This window comes from Clinocottus analis, unplaced genomic scaffold (genome assembly GCF_023055335.1).
Source record: "Clinocottus analis isolate CAN_PGR_092001 unplaced genomic scaffold, fCliAna1.0.p SCAF_13, whole genome shotgun sequence".
In the NCBI taxonomy this organism is placed as follows: Eukaryota; Metazoa; Chordata; class Actinopteri; order Perciformes; family Cottidae; genus Clinocottus; species Clinocottus analis.
In genome coordinates, this window is record NW_027175854.1 from 4,211,528 (window position 1) to 4,239,051 (window position 27,524).

A 27,524-nucleotide genomic window follows, 5' to 3' on the forward strand; every position below is an offset into this window, starting at 1 on the left:
GAGGAACATATGTTGTTTTGATATGGTAAAACTTTAAAAAAATATATACAAAAAGCCCCTGAAATAATGAATTAATCAAATGAGAATCGCATTGTTCTTATATGTGTAAATTCAGGCTGTAAAGGTTTCGTAGGTTTCAACATATGTCTCAGAAGCTCATGTACCTGCAGTATTTCGTGGCGCACTCTAAGTGATCCCTGCAGCTGGCACCCACAGCCTTCATGCTGTTCCAACGCCACAGGATGGACCGCTTGGTCCGCTGGATCAAACCATTCCAGTCCGTAGGAACCGGCAGTGAATCGACCTGCGAAGGCAAATACAAGATCCCTTAAGAACTGTGTGACCGCCCTCATGATGTCTGGCGATAACATGAAATTCCATCAAAAATTCAAAATACATGATGTGCCCTGTTGGCACAAACAAGACAAAGCAAACTGTCAAGAAATGTGCAGTAACAGAAGAGTTATTAACTCACCTGAATGACACAGGTCAGAGTCAGAAAAAGTGAAAGGAAAATGATTTTTTCCTGAAGAGTCTTCATGACTGCAGATCAGGTTCAAGAGAGACGCAGGTCTGTAGTGGAGCTGTTGCGTTGTCTCATGTCTCTTGTGTTAAAGGCTTTATTTGGGTCGGGGAGGAGTTAGCCTTTGACAGTTATGAAAGATTAATTCTTCAATTTGCTACTTTATTGACTGAGGCTGAGGTTTGGCGGTCAGAGCCAACGATGCACACGTCTCGATCAGTGGTTATCAGTTTTATAATGGCAGCTGAAGTCAAAGTTTATCTGCAGGGAGTCGAAGTACACTTTAGCCCTGCAATTGAGGACAATTCCACGTCGGAGGTATCTAACTGGCACCTTAACGTGTGTCATGGAGTGTAGAAATGGATCCATCCACCCCTGCAGTCTCCAATTTATCTGAACTTCAGGGTTTTGGATTCGGGGAGGAAAATGAAGGAGAACGTTTTGAACACAGAGAACAGGAGGGTTCCCCACAAGGTGACCGCTTACCACTAAGCAACCTTACTGTCCATACAATCTCTTGAAGGCGGACAGTCCGCAACCAGTTTGGAACCTGAGAATGGTTGAGAAAGTTTGGCAAAATGAGTTCTGTAAAATATAACATTGTTAAGGAATACTTAGACATGTTGGGAAATATACTTATTTGCTTTTGTGCCAAGACTTAGCTGAAAAGAATGATATCGCTGTCATATCTGCAAATATGGAGGGTTAGTTAGCAGACAGTTCACTTAGCATAAAGACATCTTCCATCCAAAAGGAATATACACTTACCTCTATGTCTTAACCTTGCTAACAACGTGACATATCGATAAAAAACACTAATTGTTATTTTATGTGAAGTTACTGCTGAAAATATGTTTTGGCGTGGACTAGCTACTCTATGAAGAGTTATAATTTCACAGAAGAACGCCAAGTGTTAACAAAAGGTAATTATTTACATACAGCGGGTTAATGAATGCAATGTACAACTATTAGTTATGACGATTCATCTGTTGAAATCAAGAGGTGTGTGTGTGTGTGTGTGTGTGTGTCATTTCGTGGGACCGGGCCCTGAAGTTAGTCAGAAGGTGATTCATGCCTTTGGACAAACTATTCATCCCTTCAGTAAAACATTTTGCAATTTGTGGAGGAGGAAATACAAACACACCTTCAAAAAAATGTGAAGCACAACAGATTTATTAAAGTTGGAGCAAGTGGCAAGACAATGTGCACATTTTTGTTATATGTGACCTATTGAGAGTACATAAACAGTGATTACATATTGATTTTACTATGTCGGAGTAGTAGTGTAAACCATAATCTCTGTTGTATATTAACAAAGACCAAAACAAAATGAACAGAAGGCGACCTGTCAGTGATGTGTGTGAAATAGTGGTAAACTTGAAGTAAAGATACAATAAACAGAAACAAGGCTGTTTAGAATTGAAGCATTTAACCGTACAATTCATGGACAATTCCGAGTGGTTAAAATAAACATTTTTCTATTTGTCAACACATTTATCAGTAGTTTCACCAACATGAGACTGTTCAGACATGGATTTTAGGATAACATGAATAGAAAAATTCAAAATCACACATTTATGGAAAAGTATTACGATTAGGCCAAGGAAGATATCGTTCTGTGCACCAAACAAAAACATTCCCTTCATACTGATATTGTTTAATACTTTTGGATGTGAGTTCACATTACACTATTCATATATTGTGGATTAGTGGATTTCCACTGCAGGTAACAAGAGTGTACATAGTTTTAAAAAGGAAGCGCAGCTCAGTATAGATTATTCATCCGTAATAAAACATGATGCAATGGTTCTGCACAGCTTACACTTTGCTTATGTTTTGCGACAATACAAATACGTGAAATATTGATCTCTCTCTTGCATGAAACAGCTGTCTAACCTCTCTTCTTATTGATGCATCAACTTACCAGACCACGCTAAAAACTAATTATTGACCCATTAAAAAAAAAAAGAAACAGGCTGAAATTATTCCTTCAATAGCCATTCATCGGATGGACACACACACGCACACACACACACACACACACACACACACACACACACACACACACACACACACACACACACACACAATTTAAATTAGATTTGGTAGTCGATTTAATCCCATGAGTTAAAATATAATAATTTGAGATATAAGATTTAGTTTAAAAACAAACTGATTTGAAGGGTAGACATTAACCCCATCCCTGTAACAAACCTTTTCACCGTTGGATTAAAAAAACTAATTCAAATGTGGGCTTGTGGTTCATAATTCAAACTATTTCTTGGGGGTTATGGGCAAAATTTACCGATCACTGAACCCTCTAATGCAAATATGGCAACCGTCTTCACGTGCGCATGGTGCTACGACGAGAGCAGGGGCTGCCGTTCAGCTGCAGTGCTCTGAAAAATAAAACCAGACACAAAAATGTTAATTTGAGAGATTGTTGAAAAACATGTGTAATTATTATTATTATTAAAAAAAATGTCATTTAAAAGATTGTTTTGTGCTTTTTTTTCTATTTATTTTATGTAATCGATTAGTCAATCATCAGAATGTCAATAATTAATACAACATTCTGATAATTGGCTTATCATTACAGTAATATAAAAATAGTTTTCCTGCGTTTTATATATTTCAACTTCAATATCCTTGTCTTTTGTACTGTCTGTCAGTCAAAACAATTTGTTTTGATGTTCCATGGACTAAGAAATAAATCTAAAGAGACACATGATCAACAGATTGATCAATAATGAAAGTAATTGTTAGTTCCAGCTCTAATGACCTCACAAACTCATCAATGTCTCAAACGCTCACCACAGGGACCTTCTGATGACACATCAGGAACATGAAGACTCCGCCCAGAACGATGCCCAGACCAATCAGCATGAACGGAACGTTCACCACGACGTTCTGCTCCACCAGGATACTGTGCAGCTTCCTGGCAGACGCGTCGTCAATGACGACGCTCTGAGAAGAGAACACGAGAGTGAGATTAGGGGTTCAGCTCAACATCAAAAACGGAGCAAAGAAAACACACAGTACTTTGATATTCTGCCCTTTGTGTCATTTATGACTGAGTGATGATTTGGTGTGTTTTGTGCGTTTTTGTACCTCATTGAGATAAACCACAGGAAAGATCACTGTCCCCACGTTTCCTGTTTGACTGAAAGGAACGATAAGATTATTCCCAATGTTTTACCCACTGTCATATATTTACATGCATTATCTTGATTGGTATTCTAAAAAATAATTCACCTATGAAAGCATACGTTTAATTTGTCTCCATGAAGTTCGACAACATGGATTAGGTTTGAACTCAAGATGTTTTTAAGATTGTTTATTCCTTCAGATGCCAAGTAAACGAATAACAAGTGAGCCACGACTGTCCAAAAGTTCACTCGTACTCATGATTGCTTTATACTTATCTTATTGGCAACCTTCCGAGACTAAAAGGGTTTAGTTTAGGCCAACACAGTGTGGGGTGATGGCAAAAGGTGCCGTAATAAGAGACGTATGAAGGGAATGAGCTAATTACTCAAATCTGGGGATTTTCTCGACTTGCACGTTGACCTGGAGCCGCTTCGCTGCTTGGATGATGAGCCCCGTGAGCTGCAAAACAGAGTAAAACTCAGTTTGAGAGAAACTTCACGGCACTGATCTGCGTGCAGATTTAGAAACACACCTGTCACTCCTGTTGTACGGACATTTCTGCCTCATTACAGAACATTTTGCACCAATACCACATGCTGCCGTGTGTATTATGGTCAAGATCTTTTTTACATTTTACAGTAAATGTACTTTATGAGTGGAGTTGGCAGAGATGATTTGAGGGCTATTTCCCTAACCTAAAACTTCAACTTTAAAATCGCCCTTGGCTCAAAAATGTGTTTTTCTTATTGTTACTTCAATTGGATGTTTGATATGTGCAGAATACGACAAATGCATCTGTGGTAGAGTTTGAAAGTGTGAAGTGGAAACCTGAAATCTCCAGAGCACACGCAGACATTTCAGTGAAAGAGCAGACATCTTTTTTCCTGTTGTTAAACTTTTGAAATAAAATGAGTGTAATTAGATGATTACATATAGTTTGAAACTTGTTCATGTACCTTTTCTTGTGAGGGGAAAAACACCAGAGACAAACTATTTTATGTTGTGGAAGGATTTTTAAACATTCAAGTTAAAAGTCCTACCGGATTGATATCAATCAAAGTCTGATGCAGCTCCTTCTGAGGACTCATGCCAAATACACCCTGGATATATTTCTCATCCGCCTGGTAGAAGTGTGGTGACGACATGATGATGGGAGCTCCTAGACACATAAAAGATTCAGTGAAAATACCATCATGAAAGATACTGGGCAGAGTCAGAAAAACTACTTGATGAAACAGCTTTCTGAAGAACGTTTCCCGAAGTGACACGATGAAACGGCCGCTCACTGCACTTCCTACCTTGTTTACATGGGCTGACGTTTAGCACCCCGGAGCCCAGGCAGTTTTCAGCGGGGACACAGAAGCCTGCGTTGGCCGGGTTCACGGTATTATTGGCAAAAACCATGCTGGGGGGACTGAAGCGATACCCAGGGATCCCCTTTACTGTCACTTCCTCCTCAAACAGAACGTACAGAGACCTTGCAAACAGAGTCAGATGCTGGTTAACAGAAATACCGTTCTTTAGTGCAACAAATACATTATGTACATGAGCTTCTGAAGAAAAGAAAGAAGAAAAGAAACCCTTACATAGGTTTCTGGTCAAATGCCACTACTCATAGAACTCAATGTTTCGCCCCTTTAAAAAGCCTAATAGATTTGGGGGCTCCACTTTGAAAAAGCATTGCCTTGAGCTTCATCTAAACGTAAATATATATTATGATTTTGGTGCATGCCCAATCCCACGTCTAGTAGCACGGTATTCACCTGCACAGGTCAGAGGAGAACATGTAGAGAGTCTCATCCTTTGTGATGATTGGATGGAAAGACGCTCCATTGGTTCCGTTGATCTTATTGCACTCATCAGAAGTCCACCAACTCAGTTTGCTGCACACACACATACACAAAATAATATTGTGTTTTGTATCATTTCAGAAAAGGATGATTTAAAACCCAGGAGTGTCAGGTATCTATAATGTGTATCCTTTAAACAGACAGTTAAAAGAGCAGATAAGTAAATATGACCAAGCATTGATCATATGCCTTTGTGGTACTGACACAATCACTTGTGTAATCCCACTCGTCTATGTAAACTGCATGTCGTCAATGTTTCTCACTGATTGGATTTACGGGGCCAGAGATCATTGTCATTCACTCAGTGTGATCTATTTTGCTGGAGGTGAGTGAAAACCATTACCTGTCTCCATTCCACGTATCCACTCTGGCAAAGTCCTTGTAGTTTTCTTGACCAGTGAAGAAGACATATTCACCATCGCTGGAACCATTGCTCTGTACGGGCAAAAAAAGAAGACAGCTGTTCAACAAACAAACTTGATTTTATGGGATTATAATGGAATGTATGTGCAATTATTTTATATATGATTGAGTTTTATTTTAAGCCAGTATAAATAAACACTCCAGTCTGAACAAAATGTATAATAATGTATTCATATGCTTAAATAAAACCTTATAGAAGAGTCCGAAAACATCATCCAGATCAGGTTGTAGGATTTGGAGCGCTTTTAGCAGGCCGTCTTCGTATCCCCAGAGCAGCTCTCCCACTGTGCGGGTGGTGAACAGGCCTTCTCCCGTGGACTTCATGTAGGAGGAGATCAGATTGGCAATAATCGAATGGTCCTTGAATTGCTCCATCACCGTCTACCAGGAAATAGAAGGGAAGACGAACTGGTGTGTAAAAAGCTAAATTGCACAAGTTCCATAAAGACAACTATGTAATGGAATGAATCATTTACTTCAATAACCTTTTTTTTAATACTCACGAGAGTTCACATAACAGCGCCACAGCGTTGCATATTATCGATCTCAGTGCTACAATAAATCATTCACTATATTTTTTTAACCGTAAAAGGATCATATCTAATAAAGCAACAACAGATGTTTGTGCTGGAGTGAAGAGAATAAGATTATTAGACAAAAACAACTAGATATGTACCAAACTGTAAAGTGTACAAATTAGTTTCTGTGTCAAATATAGTTTCATAATCAGTAGAAACCGGGGAAAAAAATCGTATGAATTATAAACATCATGAACCTTAAATATAATATATTACTTTAAAATATTATAACATACTAAATACTCATTAATAAAATAAAACAACACATCTTCCTTGTTTGTATGTTGCTGCCAATAAAATCAATAAATACAAGTAGAAAAGAATACTACTGTGACTCAATCAAGTTTTATCAGATTATTCGAGATTGCTGCTCACCATTGCAGGAATATTGACGGTCCTGATGAGGTCACTCTCAGGGCCTCGGGACATGTTTCGCTGAAATATGTAGGTTTTATTGTTGACAGCGGCGACTTTAGTGCCATTATCCTGGAAGTCCACTTGCTCCATGGGCCGGTACTCTCTGTGCAGGAACATAGAACAACTGGGTTAATGTTGAAATAAGTTAACTGTTCACTTCAAGAAATATGAATAAAAAACATGAACCGTTGGCCAACAATCTCACATTTACTGTACATGTGCATGCAGTATCTCCAACCTTTTGCTGTCATGTTCAACACTTTTGTGTATCTTTGGGTCCTTTCTTTTGTGTTGCAGTTAAACTAATCATCAGTGATTTTGCACTTTTCTCCCTTGACAGATAACAGACTTTGTTCCATTGTATGACCTGTAATCAGTAGGTAAGTTGGTTTGGAAATGTTTTACTGAATTGATTGGTCTTCTGCAGTTCAATTACATACATGTATGGAAGTTTAGAAAGAGGAATCTTGATCGCAACACTGTTTGCATCCCCCTCATTCAGACCTGTGTTTTTTCTTTCTGTGCCATCTGCACTTCTGTTTTATTAAATACATGAGGAGAAAAAGAAAAGGAGAGTAAGTCTCTATCCTTTCCCTTACTCACCTGTAAGTGTATGGGCCAATCTCTATCACAGCGGGCCTATCCCCATCCAGCACCTCCAGGGGGTTGGTCAGATTCAAGAAGTAAAACTGCATGTAAATCGGAGCCGGTGGATTCTCCCAGGCCTCAAACGTATCAGTGCCATTCTTTAAAACGATTTCCTGTGGGGGAAAAAAAGCAGAGAGTTATTTGTCCAGCGAGAATGATGTGCAACCGAAGAAAAAATAGTTTGCTGCTGACAAAGCTGTCTTCACATCATATGACAAACACAGCTGCAAGTGGTCAATGCACTCTTTTCCGGTCATGGTCATTACATTCGGGCAAAGAGGAGATCACAAAGCGCAGGATTAGACTGTAAGTGGTACGTCACATATTTATACATGTAAGTATTCACAACTAGGTTTATGGTAATAATGTGAATGCTGGTAAAATATAAAATAATCACTATATATTTCATTTTAAAGTGCATACCAAACTGATATGAAAATACATGCTACACCCCACCACGCCCCAAACAGCACCAGATATAACGTGAGCATAACGCTCGTTCATAGGAGTAAATAGTTGTTTATTACAGTATTGGCAGGAGCTGGAAGTCACAACATGTCTATTATCTACATGTAAGTTCTGAGTAAAACATTAACATTAAACTTTACAACAGCTAAGGACCGGGCGTTAAAGGGTTAAAGCTCCCCGACAACACCTATCAATGTGAAACTAATTAGTGGCGAAATCGAAACAAAGCAGTCTGTGTTCCGCCGTTTGGCCAAATCGCGCCACCTGAGATGAACTCTCACCGAAATGTCTGGCGTTACTTCACGTAGCGATTATCTGTAGTTGTTACAAGACGTGATGCAAAATAAAATGTTTACCTTCTTTACCACCGATTTTAGGAGACGTGGAAACAGACCAGACAGGACCAAAACAATGCCCGAGAGCAAAATAAGAATGGAAAACAATCCGATGCTGTAAATGCAACATGATTTCAGCAACATGGTGACACAGCAGAAGGCAGTAGCTCTCAATGACAATAGCTACTGCCTGTGCCCGAGTGCTGTTTTTGTTTTGATGACACGGGAACCTTCTCGCTGGAGCAAAGAGTCACATCCGGAATGAAATAATCTCCTGTTACCACTTCCGCTTTCTTCGACGACGGCTTACTGGAGCACGAAACCGTGAAGAATACACTCGGGAGCTGTTGTTTTTTTTTATTAGAAATGGTCATTTAACGCAAGTTGTCTTTGAACATGTTAAAATACGACAGTGAATAAACATTCATAAGAATAAAATAGATAACATAGCCTCCTCCACGTTAGCGGGTTGTTGAAGAGCAAATGTAGAACACATATCTGTCTTGTAGATCATTACTCTTTGTTTTTAATCGCAACACAGTGACGTCTTTTATCAAATCTCACAATTCTATAGGTCATGTTGATACATTGTATAAATGTATATATAAACGTATGTATGTAACATTATTATCATTATCTATCTTAAAGGCTTATGACAATCGCCTTTGTTTGTTTGGCTTGTATTACACTTTTAACGTTTACCTTATTCATAATACAGAACAATCATGTAGTAAATTGCTTCTCCACTAGATGACACTGTCTTAACAGCTACTAAAACTTAATGCAACTGCAAACATTCTTGTTGGTCTATAAACTGGAGTCATACCTGTTGAGTCCAAATTGTGTATAAAAGGGACCACAGCTCGGTTTAGCAGTCTAACCATAGAGCGAATTTCTCTCTCTCTCTCTCTCTCTCTCTCTCTCTCTCTCTCTCTCTCTCTCTCTCTCTCTCTCTCTCTCTCTCTCTCATTTACCTTTCTTTGATTATTTAGACAGGAATATACACAATACAGTATTTCAAAGATACTGTTTTTTAAAAAAAAAAACACTTCACTAGTAAACTCGGTCAATACAATACGCTTTCACAATAAAAATGGTCTGGATGTTTGCTATAAACTGTTTATGAAAAATCATAAACAGCTTATTTAGGAAACATATTCAAACAACCTAAATAGACCACCACATGCAATTAATGAACGACACATACTGAAATGCACATGAATGGCTTAACAAAATAATATATTTTTTGTGTATTATACCAGACCCACAGGCAGTGACGTAGACCAGGTGGCATTATCCCACGCATGAACAGCACAACCATGCAGCTCAGACACGTTCTTACCTGCTTTAATAAATTGCATTGCAGTGCTGTTGCGACATAAATCCTCAAAACGACTTTATTGACTGTCTGTTTCTCAAACTTAGAGATGATGAGACGGCTGCTGCATAGCTTTTAAATAAAATAAAGCTGAATATGGTCCTTTGTGAATTATTGTCAAGCCTGAGCTGCATTATGAGACATATGATCCAATGTTTTGGAGCCTGGAAGTTTGAAGTTAAAGGCTCATGGGAGTTAAGGGGTCTGGTCCAAAATCTGAAACACACACTGTGGTGAATTGAAAAAAAAAAAGAGATGTCCCTAAATGAGTACGACGTATTTTTATTACTACGTTCCAATTAACTGTCTTTCGGCTGTGTGAGCTGTGTGGGAAATCCCTACCCCTTTAACCAGAACGTGAATGGGGCACAATGGAGAAAAGCAGAGTGCTCACTCGCCGCGGTCACGAGAGCACAGGGGGAGTGACGTCACTTTCCTAAACCGGACAAGAGCCTATGAGTTGAGTCCCGAAAGCGAGAGACAGGCAGGAGTAAGTGAACAAGCGTTAATGTATGCGGGCCGAGCCGGGCCAGTGTGTTGGGGCGCACTGTTTTCTACTCTTTATGCATCCTCCTCCTGCTGCTCGACAACAACGGCTCGCTGTTTGCTCACCGGGCTCCGTAGCTGCTCTGTTTTTGGCACAAAACGCGGTTGTGTGTCAGTTTCTTTTTTTTTTTGTGTGTGTTGTGTCCAGCCCTCCTGCGACTCGCAACCGGGTAAGTGTGTCCAGTGATTCCATGTCATGTATGTAACATTAGTTGTTGGGTCAAAATTATGGTTCGTCGTTTAAAAAATACATTTTTTTTAAAAAAAAGCCTCGGAACTAACTGTTTGTAAGTCTCAGTTGTAAAATGAAACGGGTAAAGCTCCTGGTACAAAGTGCCCAATCCGATTGATTGTGCACAATGATGCAAGTCGCGCGCATTTGATACTTTTTTGTGCTAAACGAGTTGCAGCCTTTGCCGTGTTTGTGCATGCATTCGCATAACTTCCATTGTTTGAGGTGGGCAGTATGCAAATATGCACAAGTAGCTACGTGATAAACTCTGCTCTGAAATGTTTGTTGGTAGCAGCCGACTTAATTCGTGGTCCAGTTGAACGTTTGATTGATTCAGTAGTTAAGTTTGCTGTCTAAACGCGAGACATATTTGTTTCACATTTATCGAATCCGCCTCTGATGGGTTCGCGATCCACCGCCACTTATTCTCTTCAGTTTTCAACACATACGTCCTTAATGAGCTGCTGGTGTTTTACAGAACGTGGAGATTTGGATGTGGCAGGCAAATGTATGTTAATCTCGTTGGCTTGAATGCTGCCAGAGGAGCCAAGGCATGTCTGTCCTTGATGCGCCCACCTAATAAAACCAAAGCCCACGTAAAGACTCTTTGAAATCGGAATAACTCTTTCTTACTTGTGCTTTGTGTCTGCAAAACCTTGACGAAAGCACATATTTTAATATTATTCCTTCACAACCTAACTACCAGTATCTTTGCAAAGAGGCTCAAGTTGCTTGCATGGTTCTCTGGGTTGAAATACAAGCAGACCAAGAGGGACCTGGAAATAATAATAATGATGAAGTGTGTGAGTAGACTAATCTTGACTGGAATGCTATTTTGCTATTAAATCACTGACGGTCATTTCAGGCATGAAAAATTGGAAAATGTGAGAGGCGATTGCCCAAAAACACAGTCACCAGACATCCTCACGGGTTCTGTGGTAATTTAAAACATCCTCATAGGAAACAATACAGAGCCGGATACCATTCTCAACAACGGGTTTAACTTAGAAATGCAAAAGTGTTACGCAAAGTCCATTCCCAAAACTACCCCTTGATTGGAAAGGAATCATTGAGATTTATTCCAGATCAAATAGAGGAGCTGTGATCATCCAACTCATTATGAAAACATTGTACACATTTGCTTTTGACAGTGTCAAACTGTTGATTTATTTAGGCTGTAAACCCTCACTGCCGCACTGTACATTTGCACCTCATATTGACTGTAACTTGTCATATAGGGTCACATAAATCATGTTGTGTAGTCTTCCAGAAACACAAAGTCCCATGTAAAATAGAGGCAAACATAACTGAGCTTGAGTTTAAACATCTGTCTCTTTTATTCACAGCCTTGACTGAGTGACTGAGTGTTTGACTGCATGGACCGGACTGAACATGAAGAGCCTCAAAGCAAAGTTTAGGAAAACTGATGTAAGTACTGTAACACTTGTTCATGCAACCATGTGCGCACATGTGTATGTCTGCATGGCTGAGTCAGTGTCTGTGTATGTATGCCTTGAGCAGTTGCGGATGATTTATGGAAGACTTCCTCAACCTTGGGTCAGCAGCACCCCGCTGGTTGTTGACATTTTTGCTATTTAGGAGTAATAAATAGGCTGGGAAAATAACATGTATAGATTTTAATCGCAATGCCTGTGCGATCCATTTCGAGCTTCCCCTGTGCTCTTGTAAACCGTATGCCCTCCTCAATTTCACATGACAACTTGTCATCGCTGATTGCGGGTGCCATGAGAATTTTAGGATCTAAAAGCGGAGCCCTGAGTTTGAGAAACCATGGTCAATGGTGTCAGCAATATGACACACAGCTTTAATACAGACATGTTGAGTCTCTTTGGAAGGTGTTCCACATGTGTTGCAATTGTTCCGACAAAGACCACAAATATCGTAAGATGCTTTGACTCGGCATCGCCCCAGATGAGGATTTGATCTGCTGACTGTGAATCAGTCTTTAGGGAGGAATGTTTCAACGTCAGTTTGGTCATTCATTCGGTCACAGTCTAAGATACTCTACACTCACAGGAAGTGAGGCGTCTCCACAGCGCCTGACTCATCTGTTGTCACAGTGACCGTAATGACACAGAGCCAAATGCCAGACAGGAAAAAGCTGGAGGGTTGGGATGAATGGGATACGTTTTTATGGGATGAGGGAGTGTCAGAAGTAGAGAAGTTGGCAAATGGAGAGACGAATGCCGACTAAATGAGATACTTGGTTCATGTGGACAGTTTCCATGAGATTAGGAGTGTGTGGCAGGGCAGGATGATGAGCGCTGGTTAAATGTCATGCTCTGTTGAGAGCGATGCCATCCAGCAGAGGAAGAATTAGGTGGAGTACATCCCTGCGTTTACTCAATTATAGCCACAATATACTGCAAGGCGTAACTAGTGCAACGATGTGTGGCGAGCAGTACTTCTGCTTTTGAAGAGATCATCCAGAGGAACATTACAATGTAGAATTAAAACTATTTATAAGAAATACAGACGCAAATTCATGTACGTAGGAAAGAGGAAGAACAACAATTTATCCTAAGTTATTCCATCTTTAACAGCCTGCCATCTTACATGGATCTACTGATATTAGTAAGTTATTGCAGCTATGTTGGCGAGTACAATAGCGTCCATTGTTCGAGAAAATGTTGAGTCCAGAATTGGGCAGCAAGGTCACAGTAGTTCCTCCTGAGTGCGTAACATGGATGGTCGCTGTCTCACCTTGCCTGGGTGTTTTTAGCAAGGCGAAACCAGCGTTACAGCGAGAGTTGTAAAGCGGTTGAGATGGATGCTTTTGGAGTGGACCGCTTGTCGTCACTGAAATAGCCGGTCGTAGGCGGCATGAGAGAAGAAAGGGAAGCGCAGTGGATGTGCATGTTGCTTGGAAACACGACTGAAGCCATTCACAGTCGTGCGTGTCTTTGCAAACCTCACACCCACACACACCGTCGCACTTTGATAGCCTTACTGTCTAATTATCTTTCGGTTCATTTATGAATTTTAATACATCCCTGTTTTTGTATTTGTGCATTGATATGGTGCTGTTTGGGGAAAGGAAACAATTGAGCTCTTGATCTGTACCAGTGTTGTACAAACGCTTAGAACTATTTTAATTGATGCAGCAGCTCTCTTGCGTTCAAGTTGAACACGCATCACATAATAAAATGACCGTAATGAGGCATTATTGTTTTAGAGTTAAATAACTTAATAACGTCTGACTGCAAAAGCATGTCTACTTCTAATTCAAAGCATCTCTCCCAATTATATTCTAAGTTTGGACCAAAGATCATTATCTTTTTAATAAATAAAAAAAAAAGAGCCATAGATATACTTTTAAAAAACTGAATTCACTGAAGTACACTTTAGTTTTGGATGCAGAGGAAACCTGGGTAAAATGTTGTCCGAACTGTAATGCACCCATGATAATTGACATTAATGGTCATCATTAAGAGTTGCAGAAAGATGTTTTCACAGGCCAGCATGTTTATCCTCTGAGCCAATCGTCATTCCATTGCTCTTTATAGAAACCCAGAACAACTATAATAGAAAGCAAATATGTCTTTGGTTCTATTTTAGGCTGTTTCAGTGACTGATTTCTCAGGAATGTCCCGCCCCCCCCCCAACTCAAAACAAAATAAAAGAAACGTAATGCCTTCGTACATAGCTGTACTATGAAGTAAAGACATTTCCAGATCATGTGTAATGGAATCTGTGCCGTAGTCAAATCTGTTCCTAATGCTTCCCTTTGGGGATCCACCTCCAGCCCAGTGAAGTGAATGCAACCTTTACTCACCTTCTGTACATCAGGCCTGCAAGGTAATAAAAGAAGAAGTGCTTTCACTTCAATGTGACGCAGGCGGTAGAGGAGCTCGTGTTGAGCGGGATGATATGGCCTTGATTGTGTACATAGCTGCAGGAACATGTGTAACTGATTTCTGCAAAACACATCTCAAAGTTTTGATTTGATGCTGTGGGAGAGTCATAAATGATATCTTGGGGTTTGGATAATAAACTTAATTATACCACTAGCTAATGAACAACTCAACTTCTGTCATGCACAACGTTACATGTCACTTTTCATCATGTAACTTAATCGCTATTTAAAAAAATTTAAATACAGATCTTTCTTAGACCTTTCTTGTGTTTTTGACCTTTCAGCATATTTGATAGTTACACAAATCTATGTTTGGCAGCAGAATTACCACGTAAATTATCTTAAAACTGTGCAGACTCAGCAGAACGTGTCGCCGGGTTAAGTAGATCGGCTTTCTGAAACGCTGCACTGGAAGACTAAGTAGTGTAAAAACGCAGTTTAAACCTCGATATCAAACATCTTTATCGCGGCATTAAAAAAAGATTGACTGAGAACTGAATGAACGATTTTCTCACAGATTATCCATCGTTAGTAATAACAATTTCTTTCTGCACCGGGATTATCACGGCCGTGTTGTGGTGGGACGTTTTCCACTTTCAAGCAGGTTTGTAGTTATACAAGGTCAAAGTGAATCAGAGGAATTCTTTTAAGCGTGCGTGTGTGTGCGTGTGTGTGTGTTCTGAAATGTTTGTGTGTCTGCTAGACTCTGTGTCTGTGTTGGAGTGTTGTTTCTGTCTGTGTCTGCCTGAATATGCATTTGGAATACATCCTTGACAATTTGGGATTCTTTTGTGGATCATTTCAGCTAAGCCTATTTGGCCAAACGGTCGGTATGATGAGTGTGTGTGTGCGTGTGTGTGCAGTGTTTAAGACAAGCAGACGCTGTAATCTGGTTTCTGGGAATGGGGTTGGCCATCAGCCACAGGGAGACTTGCAGGCATTTTACTTCTGCCGTGTCTGAACAATCAGCTGTCAGAGATAATGTTAATACATGGTTTTCTCTGTTGTTTTCAAACCAGGCATCATTTTTTTAAACGCTTACGTTGCTTTGTTTCATGTTCAGTGTTCATATGTTCAGCTGTACGATCATTTTGACAGTCTAAAATCAACATTTAAATTAGAACAATCGCATCAAAGAATAAGTTGATAACATTTAATTCTAGCTTTTGGTACTTTTGAGGACTTAATGCTCCCAACCCATTTGGGTTGAGAAGCAAAGAAGAACAGGAAAAAGTTATTGTGGTTTGATGAGCAGCACTAAATCGTACTCTCTGTGATACCCAACATGGAGTACTGTAAAACGACAAGTCCATTCTATAGTGTAGACAATCACTCTACCAACATAATATTTTTCTTGAAACGACCTTCATCATCGTAAAAACAGTCATGTGTAATTAGTTTGAGAAAATCTTAATTAAATCTCGTAGTGTGCGTCGACCCTTTGAGACCACATTAACGACGTGGCCCTGCTGTTTTCAGCAGAGCTGCTCTAAATGAGTTAATTTGTTGACACAGTTATCTTACTCTCAGCCCCTTACGACCATCCCCCAAGCACATTGCTCACATGCGCGCACACACACACACACACACACACACACACAGTGTTTGTTAGTACGTGTGTATTTTATTGTTCAGAGTGGTTCTGGTATTAAACCCTCACCCAGCCCCTCATACTGTCACACTACATAAACCTGCCCCCCGCCCCAGCAGCTAGACTAAGCAGGATTACTCGGGGCTTTCACACACACACACACTTTCACATCCATTTGCGTAGACCGGTATCCACAGCATACGTGCAGACACACACACCCTTCGCACCCAGCCTCCCTGTGTCTAATTGAAGTGTGGATTATGCTGTCTCCTCTCACTCAACACAGCTGTTTCATGGCTTCAATTAATCTGTGTTACACGACACTTGAGACTAAACTGCACGTTTTGCGTTTTGTTTTCATTTTTGGCACTTCTTCAAATTTAATATAATCTGAATGAAGCTATGTGAATACTGTAGGAACTAAGTCCTTATTATGAGGAGTTATGACATGTGTCTGTTGTGTTAACTGGAGCAGCACTGCAACAAAAGAATCACATGCTGATCATCTGAAGGCATAAAAAAAAACTTAACTAACTTGTGTGGTTGAAAACATGAAACCATATTTCCCCTCCTTCCAGCACATTGGGGAAAACATGTTACACCCTTCTTTTTCCATTAAAACTGAACCCATACTGTCACGCAATACAAATGCTTCTTTAGGAGCACAATAATGCAGCATCCTTTATAATGATATGATGATAGTAATACACTTTATTCATAAATAGCTTTTCAAAATAAAGTTAGAAAGGGCTTTACATGGTTGAACCAAGATGAAAACATTTCAGGTCAGGAGGGGGAGAAGGTTTCTTTAAACTGAAGCCCAGCTACTGGGCTCCGTCTGGTTTGGCCCAGCCTGACTCGGTTTGGCATGGCACGGTTGGGTGTAGAGAAACGGTTTTGGGGCTGGTAGCGATGGTAAAACCTCAGCGACAGCCCAGCATTAATCTGGGAGAGGAGGTGGAGGAAGGGTGTGTGCCTGTTGTACATGAACAGAGATGAAGCTGAAACAATGAGGAAGTTATTGAAAAGTCAATCAGTTCCCCTGTTTGATTATTGATTAATCGTTTAAGCTATTTTCTAAATTCCAAACATTGTCTGGATTCAGCTTCTCAAAAGTGACGATTTTCTGTGTTTCTCCATTTTATATTACTTAGAATTGTACACTGAAACATCTTTTGCGTCTTGGATTGTTGGTCGAAGAAAACAAGACTTTTTGACGTAGTTCATAGGCCCACCCATGAAGCACCGCATCAAAAAAAATAAAGTGCTCTTTCCGTTGGAGTATTGCAGAAAATAAGATCTGTGGCAGACGCAAGTTTGCGATACTTTCACGAGTTTTGAAACGGGAATGCAATCGGCAGAAGTAACAACGTAGGCTGTGATCAAACTACACCACGGCTGCATGAGTTTGAGTACAAACACAAGGACGTGAAACCAGACGAGTCGGCGCGACGACGTTTTGTAGTCTCATTTAGACACTTTTAAAGACACAATACCGCGTCAGAACTTCAAGGGGGATATCTACTGACATGTTTAATATAGTAGAACCAAACGTTTAAAACTCATAAGCTTGTGTTAACCAAAGACCTTATTTAATCACCTCGGCACTGTCACGTTACATGATTGCTGGTAACATTCCTAAGTATTAGCTTCTCCACTGCTTTTCGTGGCACATTAAAAGGTATTAGAGCAGCTGTTGTCATGAGTGCAATAAATCAATCTTGACATAAGCAGAAAGTAAATGTCATCTTGCCAAATGTTATTTTTGACTCCCTATACCATGGATCGGGTCTCGCTGGAAAGTCCAGCCTCTCGGTTTCTACTGGCTTTGCAAGTTGTTAAGTGGAAGTTTTTGACAGCAATAGTCACTGTGGTTGCTATCCTAAAGTTTCACTATTGATTTTTGATTTTCAATTCACACACTTAAAGTAGTTTAAATGAATCCTAGCGAAGGCTTAGGAAGACGGCTTGGAGCCTGTTTAAACATGGATCCAATTAAAGCAGGAACTGCCCATGGGATCTATTTCATTCTTTATTGTCTGTGTACATACAGAAAGACAGTCAGGAAACCTGCTCGTCAGCAAATGCATGAAGCACTGAGCGTGGTGAAAGCAGATGGGTGGGAGCCCTGTGTCGGTGCATGCGTTTGTATGCTCATTTTTGTGTGGGTGTGTGTGTTTGTGTATGGACTTGTTTGTTTACTGGTGTGGGCGTGATGACATGATGCAAGGTCCTCGTCTGCCGCTTTATGTATTTGCCTGTGTATATGCGAATGATAATATGTTTGTGAAGATATATTTATCAGTGTGAGTTTAAAGTTCTTAAGAAAAGCTGCGTCTGTACGTCCAGGGAACCATGACTCACAGGACGACGTGGTTCAGAATTACATGTAGATGAAGTAATGGTGTGAGACGTAACTAATCACTGATAATGATGTCGGCACCAGAGAAAACGAGAGAGAGAGAGAGACAAAAGCAGATACGGTGGATGAGGAGAGTTCAGTTGAGAGGTTGTAGAAAAAGGGGAGGAGTTGTGAAGAATAATAACAAAAGCGAGATGAAGATAAAGGAATAATGAGGAACAAGATAAAGGACCAGAGAGTTGGGAAGAAAGTGAGGTGGAAAGAAACCCTATATGAGCGCGGAGGTCAGTCTGGCTTCCCCGCCCCCAGGCGGCTTGTTTAGTTTGGCCTGCGCCAAACTACTGGAACAATATTCATGCTTGGAGATGGATGGAGGAAGGGTTAGATTCAGTTCACCTGAAAAAACCCCATGAGAACTTTCCTTCATGAGAGACCATGAAGGATTTGTAGTGTACTTCCAAGGGCTGTTTCTGCTCGCAGACTTTTGCGTGTTTTCAGCTCCGGCTCGTGATTTAAGTCATGGAAAAGTGACAGACAGTTTTATGGATACAACTTTAAAGTAGAGGAGCCAGACAGACACTGTTTTCCTGTTTTCACAAAAGTTTGTCCCTGGAGCTCAACAGAAGGATTTATGACACCGTGTATATGTGTGTATATATATCATTTCATTTGACTTTTTTTTTTTTTTTTTTTTTTTTTTTTTCCACTGCCACATGCATGAACTATCCTGATTCCCAAGTGAAGAAAAGGTTGCAGTATGTTTGCCCTACTCCACTGACTTTATGAGCAGACCTCCAGCATAATGAGGCTGGTTGCTTTCCAAGTCAAGCAGTGTTTATTTATAGGGCAGGAAAGGCTATTTGTGTCAGGAGGAAGTGTTGCACGAGGGCTATTTTTTACTCGAGGTCTTCTTGCACACATGAAATGTCTCATGCCGGACTTCTGCATCAAGTGAATTAAATGCAAAGAGCGGTGTTCACATGTGTATGTAAAGAGTTTGAGCAGTAAGATAGTGTACATGTAGCAGCGCTTGTGTCGTTGTGGCAGCCTGTAATGCACAACGTAAATGTACTTTTTTTATTTCCACAACTCCCAAGAGTCACGGTGGCCTCGTAACTGCACCAGTTGTTTATGAGAGCAGTACGAGTTAAAGCAGTCAAATAAGAGGTAATTAGAAAAGGTCAAAAGGAAATGTCCACTAATGGGAGTATTTTCAAGCTCTGACACTGAAGTGAATTGAAGAGGGTCGGGGGGGCTGATGGATGACATGCTGACAGTTTTGTTTTCCTTTCTGTTGAGGATAGTGATGATGCCAAGTCATCAGTGGTACAGCTGAGAGACAGATGGAGAAAAAGAGACTGTTAAAACAATAATGTGTATCTTCAGTTTATCGTTTCATATATATATATACACACACACTTTAGGACAGAACAGTCTTATTCTTAAATATTGTGAAGCATAAACACGGTGCTTAATTGTTTCCATACTACTTGCTTCAGTCTCAACGACACTGCATTACGCATTAACTTAATGGAGAGACGTAAAACCAACTTTCTACATTTGAATTGCAAAATAGACGCAAAGAAGCATCTTGGCAGGCTGTTTACAGGGTTGTTATTTAACATGGCTGTCAATAGTGTTTCCAAAGCAGAAGAATTGATTTTTTTAGAAGTCTGTTTACAGACCAAGGAGAGTACATCATGTGACAAATCTCCTATAAAGGCTGCATTAGCTGCTACCAGCAGAACGCATCCGAATAGCCCATCGAGCTGTTGTTTGTGCAGTTGCATTGTTGGTAACGTAGGTGCCAGGTTTATTAAGGAAAAATAAATAAATAAGTATACATATTTCTGTCTGCTGGTGTCCATAAACACACAATATACCAACTGCACCAAAGTTCCCCAGTTTAGAGCGTCAAATTGCAGAAGATCTTAAAAAAAAAAGTTGCTAAATGAGAAAAAAAAAGTTCTGATGTAAATTAATTTCATTATGTGTGGTCCAGTTTGGGCAGTATTGTGAAATGCATGGCAGAATCTTTCATCATGAGAGAAACCATCTGGTCTTTGTTTAACAGTTCTGTCTCCTAACTCTCTTCTTCTGGGTTTGAGTTTCAATGTCTAGTAAACTATTGTGTGTGTGTGTGTGTGCGTGCGCGTGTGTGTGAGTCTGTGTGTGCGCGCTACAGAGGACAGTAAGCGGTTTCAGCTGTGGCCCGAGAGAAAGGATGTATTGTTCGAGGACATTTGAGCATCTGCTTTGTTGCAGATAAGGGGTTTGAAGTTAACAGCCACTGCTGATCAAAGGGCAGAGATATTGTATATGTGTCAACCTTTCCTTCACGGTTTCTTGTCCTTTTTCTTCTGTCCATGGTTCACGCTCCTCTACTTCCTGTTTGCACTGCCCTCTTCTGTCTCCCAAACAAAGAGTATTCTTGTAACTTGTACGTTTGTTAGTTCTCTCCGTAGTTGAGTCTGAATGCCGCTTGTTCATCTCACCTCCCAGCTGACCTTTCTCTCTGCATTTATTTGTCTTTATCTATCATTTATGTAATCCCAGGGAGAACTTAATGCTTATGTGGTCATGTTGATTCCTCTCTCTGGGAACCCGTGAGAAGAAAGGCCATCATGACAGTTTCTCTGTATTTCTATCCTAATAATTGTGTGCTGCTTTGTTTGTTTTTCCATTTCCTTTCAGTATTTCCTCTCCATCAGTCTGTGTATTTTCTTCATAAATAATACTTAGTATCTACTCTTATGTCCAAGTTTTTACTTTTCCTTGCTCAACCAAGCCCAGTTGTTTAATCTGTGCTCTGCCCCACACTTCAGTCCAGAGTAAGACTTCCTCACAGTTACTCCTCAGGTCACCATGAAAATGGTCACGGTTATGTTTCATCTCCTGCTGCCACTGACGAATCAAATTAACCTTAAACAACATCACACATGTTTCTACTCGAAATATTTCCTGGGAAATGTTGGGCTCATTGGCAAATAATAATAAAAGGGCCTTCTGTGTCCTTTGCTTATCAGGTATAAGTAGCTTAACTTGGTTTTAAAATGGGTGAATAAGCAGCTGCATTGGAACAACATGTATTCTCCATGTGATGGAGGCAAACAGGACTACCGATGAAAATCCAAGATGAACAAACACCTTTTTATCTGAAGATCAATAAACATGTTTTTTCGCCTCTTTTCAAAGGAAACACTAAAGGTTTTGTAAAGTAAACATTTTTTTCAGTTAAACTCCACCTGCTCCCAGCGGCTGCACTGTACAAACATACAGACTGTGATGGAGGAATCACTGCTTTCCGATCTTAGTTTGTTTTTCCTTCAGAGAACCGAGGAAGTTCAGAGACGCAGCAAAAACACTCCGAGCGTGTTTATGCAAAAACCCTCGGGTGAACAAACGGTCACACACTCTTGATGGGCATCTGTTTTCTTTGCAATTAATTCTAAAAGCCAAGTAATCACTGGATGTTTGGAGGTGTGATTCCATAATTAGGTTTTAAGGCTTCTCAAATGGATAAAAACGATTAACACATGCGAGACATAAGAGGAGAGGAGGGGACTCTGGGACAATGACTCATTAGAATATGACCACAAACAGGCAGAATATAAACACTGAACATAATTTATACCACTCCAATGTCTCCGTTTCCTTTTTCCTCTCAACACTACTCCACCAATTCATCAATTGCTTTCTCTTTTCCTCGCCCCTCCAGCTTTCTTGCTCCTTGTTCTCGTCTTGCTTGCTTTTGCAGCAAACCTCACGCCTGGACAAACAGGAAACACTTAGTGTTATCAGCTGACTCTTTGTGTGTTTTAATGACGGTCGGGCTAAAGACCGAGAGACAACACACACACACACACACTACCGTCCGCACCCTGATCCCACTGTAAACACACTTATCACAGCACAAGAAAACGGAACGAGAGGGAGAACCTTGAAGAGAGGCGGACAGGCCGGGCGGCAGTCGGGAGGAAGTGAGATCCTGTTCACTTCCTGGTGGTACACAGAACAACGGTGGTCTTACTGGTTTATAATCACAGGATTAGTGGCCCATGATTTATTGCTGGTGCAAACCAATGTGGGTTAAACCCCATGCTGCCCAGTGCAAGCCAATGTAGGCTAAGCCAACAGCAGTCAATACAAGCTGATGATGTCCAAACAAAGTCATTTAGAGTTTATGTGTTGTACACTGGTTTTGACGCTTTTGAACGACAAAACCAGTGTGTGGTGTTTGTATAGTAATTGACATACTCTTTGCTCTGTGTGCAGCTTTAACATCATCAGGGACTACAACTAACCATCATTTTCATGAAAGTGGCTGTAATCAGTATTTTATATTAACTGTATCATATATGTGAAGGGCGTCGCTTCCAGTGATGAACTTACAGAGTTTTATCATCTGAATTGGACCGGTGTTCTGCTAATGGAACTTTTTAGTGAGTGTCATCTCATGATTTAGCTGTTCAAAAACAAAGCCTACTGCACACGATACCTGCTCAGGAGCAAACAGCAAACAGCAGACAGACACAGTTAGAAAGTCAGTAAACTTGGTGGAGCATTCAGCTAAAGAGACCACTATGTCCCTCAGGGGTTGGTAGAGACCAAAAACAGAGTTAAAAGAGTGAAATTGGACTCATTTGGTGATCACACAACCACGACTCCAAATGAATGCGAGTGTTGCTAACAATCCAAAACTCTCAGATATTCAATGAACAATCGAATAACATTGGAAAAAAAAGGCAGCATAGTCTCAAAACTGAGAAACTTAAACCAGGTAGTGATTGTCTTAATAATAGTGTTTGTTGAAATTGTTGCAGAAAAATTAACGACATGAAGATCCTTTTTTTTTTTCTATTGGCGCACTGCACTATGGTACACATTTGCGCTCTCGAAACGGGCAAGAATTCCTGCTTTATGCCCTTTTTTTTTTTTTTCAGTGAAGAAAACTCTTCAATACACTTTGTTCAATCACTTTTTGCTGGAGCCGAGGCCCGTGCTGGTTTTGCACCATCTCTGCCAGCACATGATTATTTCATCAGCCTCCCTGCGATGACACTATTTGTGTGCGTGTGTGTGTGTGGATGTGTGTGTGTGTGTGTGTGTGTGGGACTGAACTGGAGCATTCCGCTCCACTTCAACCCGTCCATTACGATGTCCTGTCGTCTAATGCTATCAATGTCACGCTGCTCCGTCGTGGCAGCCCTTCATTTTTTGTCAAATCACAGAAGCCATTAGGCCGGATCATGTGATACAGTACATCAGTGTTTCCCTTGTAATTTGTTCTATTAGTGCTGGTTGGTAGGGGGTCAAAGACGTTGCAGTTTTTTCTCCTACATGCAGTTTGTGTCAATGAAACCAGGATAAGAACATTCACTGCAAATATCAGGCAGTTTATGAATAGATATGTTTATTTTACGGTGTTTAAGAATCAAAATAAGACCGGCCCACAACCCATTTACACCTGAATGCAGAATGAATATTTGTTGAGCTGCAGCGAACCGATGAGTCGAACGCAGAAAATGAGTTTGAGCGTGACCAGCGAGATGCTTCAGTGTACAAAGAGGAAGTCCTGCTCAATATGAAACAACTGAAATGGATCATGAACGCAGGAGAGCGTGCACTTCTGAGACACACGTGTGAAACATTAAAAGCAAACCGCGTTGTGCAAATTGTTGTGAAACTGGTTTCTTTGTCATATAAACCATTTAAGGTAATAATAAATGGCATGGTGATAACAGCAGTAGTGGTACATATAATTCTGGTTGACAGTGTTGACTCCACTCTGTAGACATAGTGGAGGTTCAGTTGAGGTAACAACCTTGGTTAAAAGCTTTTGTAGAGTTGCATACTTTCAGAGAAACAGTTTTTTGCCAGCGGTAAATGCTGCCGTGGAGAGCTCTAAAAACACTTACCGTGCTGTATTTTTGTGTCATACGGTGAAGACTGTTTCTGTATGAGGTGATCCATGAAGCTTTCCAATAGCTGAGCAACAAGGCAGTCGTTAGAAGACACAGAGTAGACGGCTGCAGTTTCTGGAGTCAAAGCAACGGACAACCAACCACAGCATGAACAAATCTTTACTGCAGCAAATATACTGTCTGCCGAGTGTTACTGGCAGTGTTGTTAATGATGACAGAAAGCCCCGAACCAGGAGAATATACAGTACTGACAACTGGACTTTAAGTTTCAAAAATGCTGCTTTAGCTTATACCTTTTTCCTGGTTTTCTGTCTCAGTGAATCAGACTCTAACTTACTAATTGCCAGGTTGCTCTCCTCAATGCTCTTCTAGGTTGGACAGGTTTACGTGGTTAACCATCAATCAGGGCAACTCTGCTCTGTCCCCTCTGGGTTTTCTGTAAATTAGGGGTTGGTGCATCTTAAGGATAAACACTGGTAGTAATTTCATGGCATGGTGCATTTGAAAGCCTGTATCTTTGCTCTTTGAGACATTTTCCCAGCATACCTCTGTATTTAAAATGAATAAACTTCCGCTTCGACTTTGCACAAGTATTTTGACTTTTCAATATCATTATTTATATGCCACTCTGGTTAAGCAACTCTGAAAACCGTCTCATACTCTGAATTAAATATTTGCCACCGAGTGGAAAATGTTGTGATGTAAAATACTAAATATTTTAAAAACATTCCAGAGATCTCAATGTTCAGTGATTTGTACAAACTGCACAATACAGCATGCAATAGGCAAGGCTGCAATACATACGTGTTGCTAGTCAGTCACGGGGCTTCAGAACTACAAATGATGAAGTTAACTTTCAGAGTTGGATCCAGGAAATGCAAAGATACAGATCCATCTAGTTTTAATCGGCTCAGTTGGCGAGCACTTCATGCAAATACAGAGTCTCCAAACCCGGTAAAGAATTAGATGCAACATCTGTAAGTTACAAAGTGCAACCTGTACAAGTTAGGCTTGACTTCAACTGCAGCCTGAATCAACTTCTAACATCTCACCATCTGCAAAATGCGACTGCCCCCGTTATTCAATCTGTCGAGGACAGGAGTGGGCTTGTTTTGCTGCTGTTTCCGGATCATAAAGGCAATAAATTACTGCACCAAGTTCCACCCTTCCTGATGTCTACAAAGTAGGATAAGAAGAGAACTACTTTGTAACTTGTTGAACAATATTCACAAACAAATCTCCAAGTTCCGCGTGCATTTCTTTTGAAGATTTCTTTAAAACTCTAACAAAAAAAGGGTACATACTTGTGTTTTTCCATTTTCTTCAGTTGTATATTTCCATCGCTCCATCTCTAAAGCAGACCTATTTTTAGCATTTGCTTGCTTCAGTGCCCTGAATGCCGCTTGAATAACACATGACTGGCTAAATGAAAATCATAAGACTTTTCAAACTCTCGTTCTGGAGGTAAATCCAGCTAATCTCCGTGAGCACAGCACCATATCGGATGTGTTCTTTTATAGCTTACGTGATCTCCTGCTGTGTCATGTTCCACTTCACATCAATCACAACTACGGAAAGACGCACTTTCTTTGACTTCTCGCTTCCTTGACTTCCACGCAGTGTAAGTCATACCTTTTGTGAATGATTTGGTCCACATCACACTGGGCTCTACGGAAAGCCAACCAGATCTTTATTTAGCTCGTTGACTGATCTATTCACTCAGTAAATAACTTTCTCAACATTTGCGTCACTCTACAAAACTATATAATTTACTTTTTGAACTCTCTTTTATTATTATTATTTTTTTTAAGTTGGCAGAGTTGGTCAACATTTTAGGTGAGGTGTCAGTCAGTTGCATGCCAGCTACATGCATGTGCGTCACATTGCCTGCTGCACATACTGTACTTGCGTCCTTGTGCGTGATACAAACACAACTGAGGCTCACTCGGGAACACATTGCCCCGTAGCGCTGCTTGTGGTCCAAAAACTCCACGGGGTACTTTCTAACAAACACAAGCAAATGGACAAAACACGAGCAAATGCAGGAATGCTGCAAGCCAAACGTTTCCGAGAAACGCGCTCGTAAAAAGTGAAAGGCTACTGCTCGATGTATTTCCAGTATCTTCAATAATACGGGGATTATGCAATCGGACTGTTAAAACTTACACATTAACTCAAATCGCTGATATTCCTACCACTGTACATGTGTAATGAAACAAAGTTTTTCTCTGGTATTGGATATCTTTGAACGTACTTGATGAAGTACTTGGTGAAGTATGCGCCTCACAGACATGGAGAGGCACCTGGTATATTCATATATCGTTTTCACATGTCTCTGTCAGTGCGCCGAGTGTTTTTATATCCGTTATTTCCAGTTTGTCGGAGGACTTTCTCGTCTTCCACCTCCTCCTATAGTATCACCTCCCGCTTTAGTGATTTGAGGCTTTGGATCACGAGGCTGCAACAATTTTCCAGAGCTCCTTGCCAAATAAGCAAAACTATTTCTCTGCTCACACACATTTTTAGTTTAAAGAAACACCAACATTTTAGTATTTTTTAATTTCCTCACTGGTCCACGTTAATGACTGGGGCTACGGCTGCAGAGCTCAGGGGTCATCCTAGCTGCTTCGGTGACGGAGGGGATTTTTATAGCCCAGCAATTTTCCACCAGCTGTGCAAAATGTATTGCAGTGATTGCATTTGGGTTTTTGCCACAGAGGCTATTTACACCATTGCCTTGTCGGCGTATTGCGCTCTGAAAATAGAGTACAGTTTGCCACCACAAGTATCTCTGGAGTCAGAGAGTTCAGCGCCCTTATGAGGTGGAGGTCAGTAGGCTATCGGGTCAAATCTAATAGTGGGCCGCATCCTAATATGCACAGATGGTTGCAGGGAGAGCAGATAAACGTGTGCTGCCAGAATGTTCACAGCTTTTTGCACAGCTTTTGTTCCACACGCCTTTACCCTGTTATCAAGTTAAGCAAACTAATTCATTTACAACATGCTCTTTTTGTAACAACACTTCATTAAATCGAGCAGCTACTTCTTTACTATTTTGACATTTCTGATTGTTGTTGGTTTATAATTTGCATCCATTGTCCTTTTTACATGGTTATTGGAATCATGTTTTAATAATGTATGTTGTTGTTATTATTTTTGTGTGTCAGTCAGTGATACAAATATGGGGTTTGTGTATGTGTGTGTCAGTGAACGTGTCCTACA

The 27,524-nt window shown here is 40.5% G+C and overlaps 2 protein-coding genes across 3 annotated transcripts in view; one reads left to right on the forward strand and one right to left on the reverse strand.

Moving 5' to 3' along the window:
- Window positions 1–1,678: 1,678 nt before the first annotated feature.
- scarb2c (scavenger receptor class B, member 2c) lies at window positions 1,679–25,691 on the reverse strand. 2 transcript variants are annotated; one of them, XM_068573557.1, is made up of 12 exons: window positions 25,607–25,691; window positions 7,545–7,702; window positions 6,900–7,044; window positions 6,136–6,327; window positions 5,867–5,958; window positions 5,437–5,556; window positions 4,972–5,150; window positions 4,714–4,832; window positions 4,059–4,132; window positions 3,635–3,686; window positions 3,338–3,490; window positions 1,679–2,922 (listed from the first exon to the last, which is right to left on the reverse strand). In XM_068573557.1, the coding sequence occupies exons 1-12, from the start codon at window positions 25,649–25,651 to the stop codon at window positions 2,884–2,886; spliced, it is 1,368 nt and encodes a 455-aa protein (XP_068429658.1). In that variant the 5' UTR covers window positions 25,652–25,691; the 3' UTR covers window positions 1,679–2,883. The 2 variants fall into 2 exon arrangements, with proteins under 2 accessions (XP_068429658.1, XP_068429656.1); XM_068573555.1 differs by lacking the exon at window positions 25,607–25,691 and adding an exon at window positions 8,414–8,622.
- Window positions 10,095–27,524, forward strand: part of rai14 (retinoic acid induced 14) — a 33,993-nt gene continuing 16,563 nt past the window's right edge. Inside the window, exons 1-2 of the mRNA XM_068573554.1 lie at window positions 10,095–10,486; window positions 11,895–11,976. Of these exons, the coding sequence (XP_068429655.1) occupies window positions 11,941–11,976 (36 nt within the window). The 5' untranslated portion in view covers window positions 10,095–10,486; window positions 11,895–11,940. The remainder of the gene's footprint in view (window positions 10,487–11,894; window positions 11,977–27,524) is intronic.

Coding starts and splice junctions, on each gene's coding strand:
- scarb2c (XM_068573555.1), bottom strand. CDS start 8,536: ATGTTGCTGAAATCATGTTGCATTTACAGCATCGGATTGTTTTCCATT. Junction 5,557..5,866: donor GATACGTGGAATGGAGACAG/GTAATGGTTTTC, acceptor GTGTGTGTGCAG/CAAACTGAGTTGGTGGACTT. Junction 2,923..3,337: donor GTCATCAGAAGGTCCCTGTG/GTGAGCGTTTGA, acceptor TTTATTTTTCAG/AGCACTGCAGCTGAACGGCA.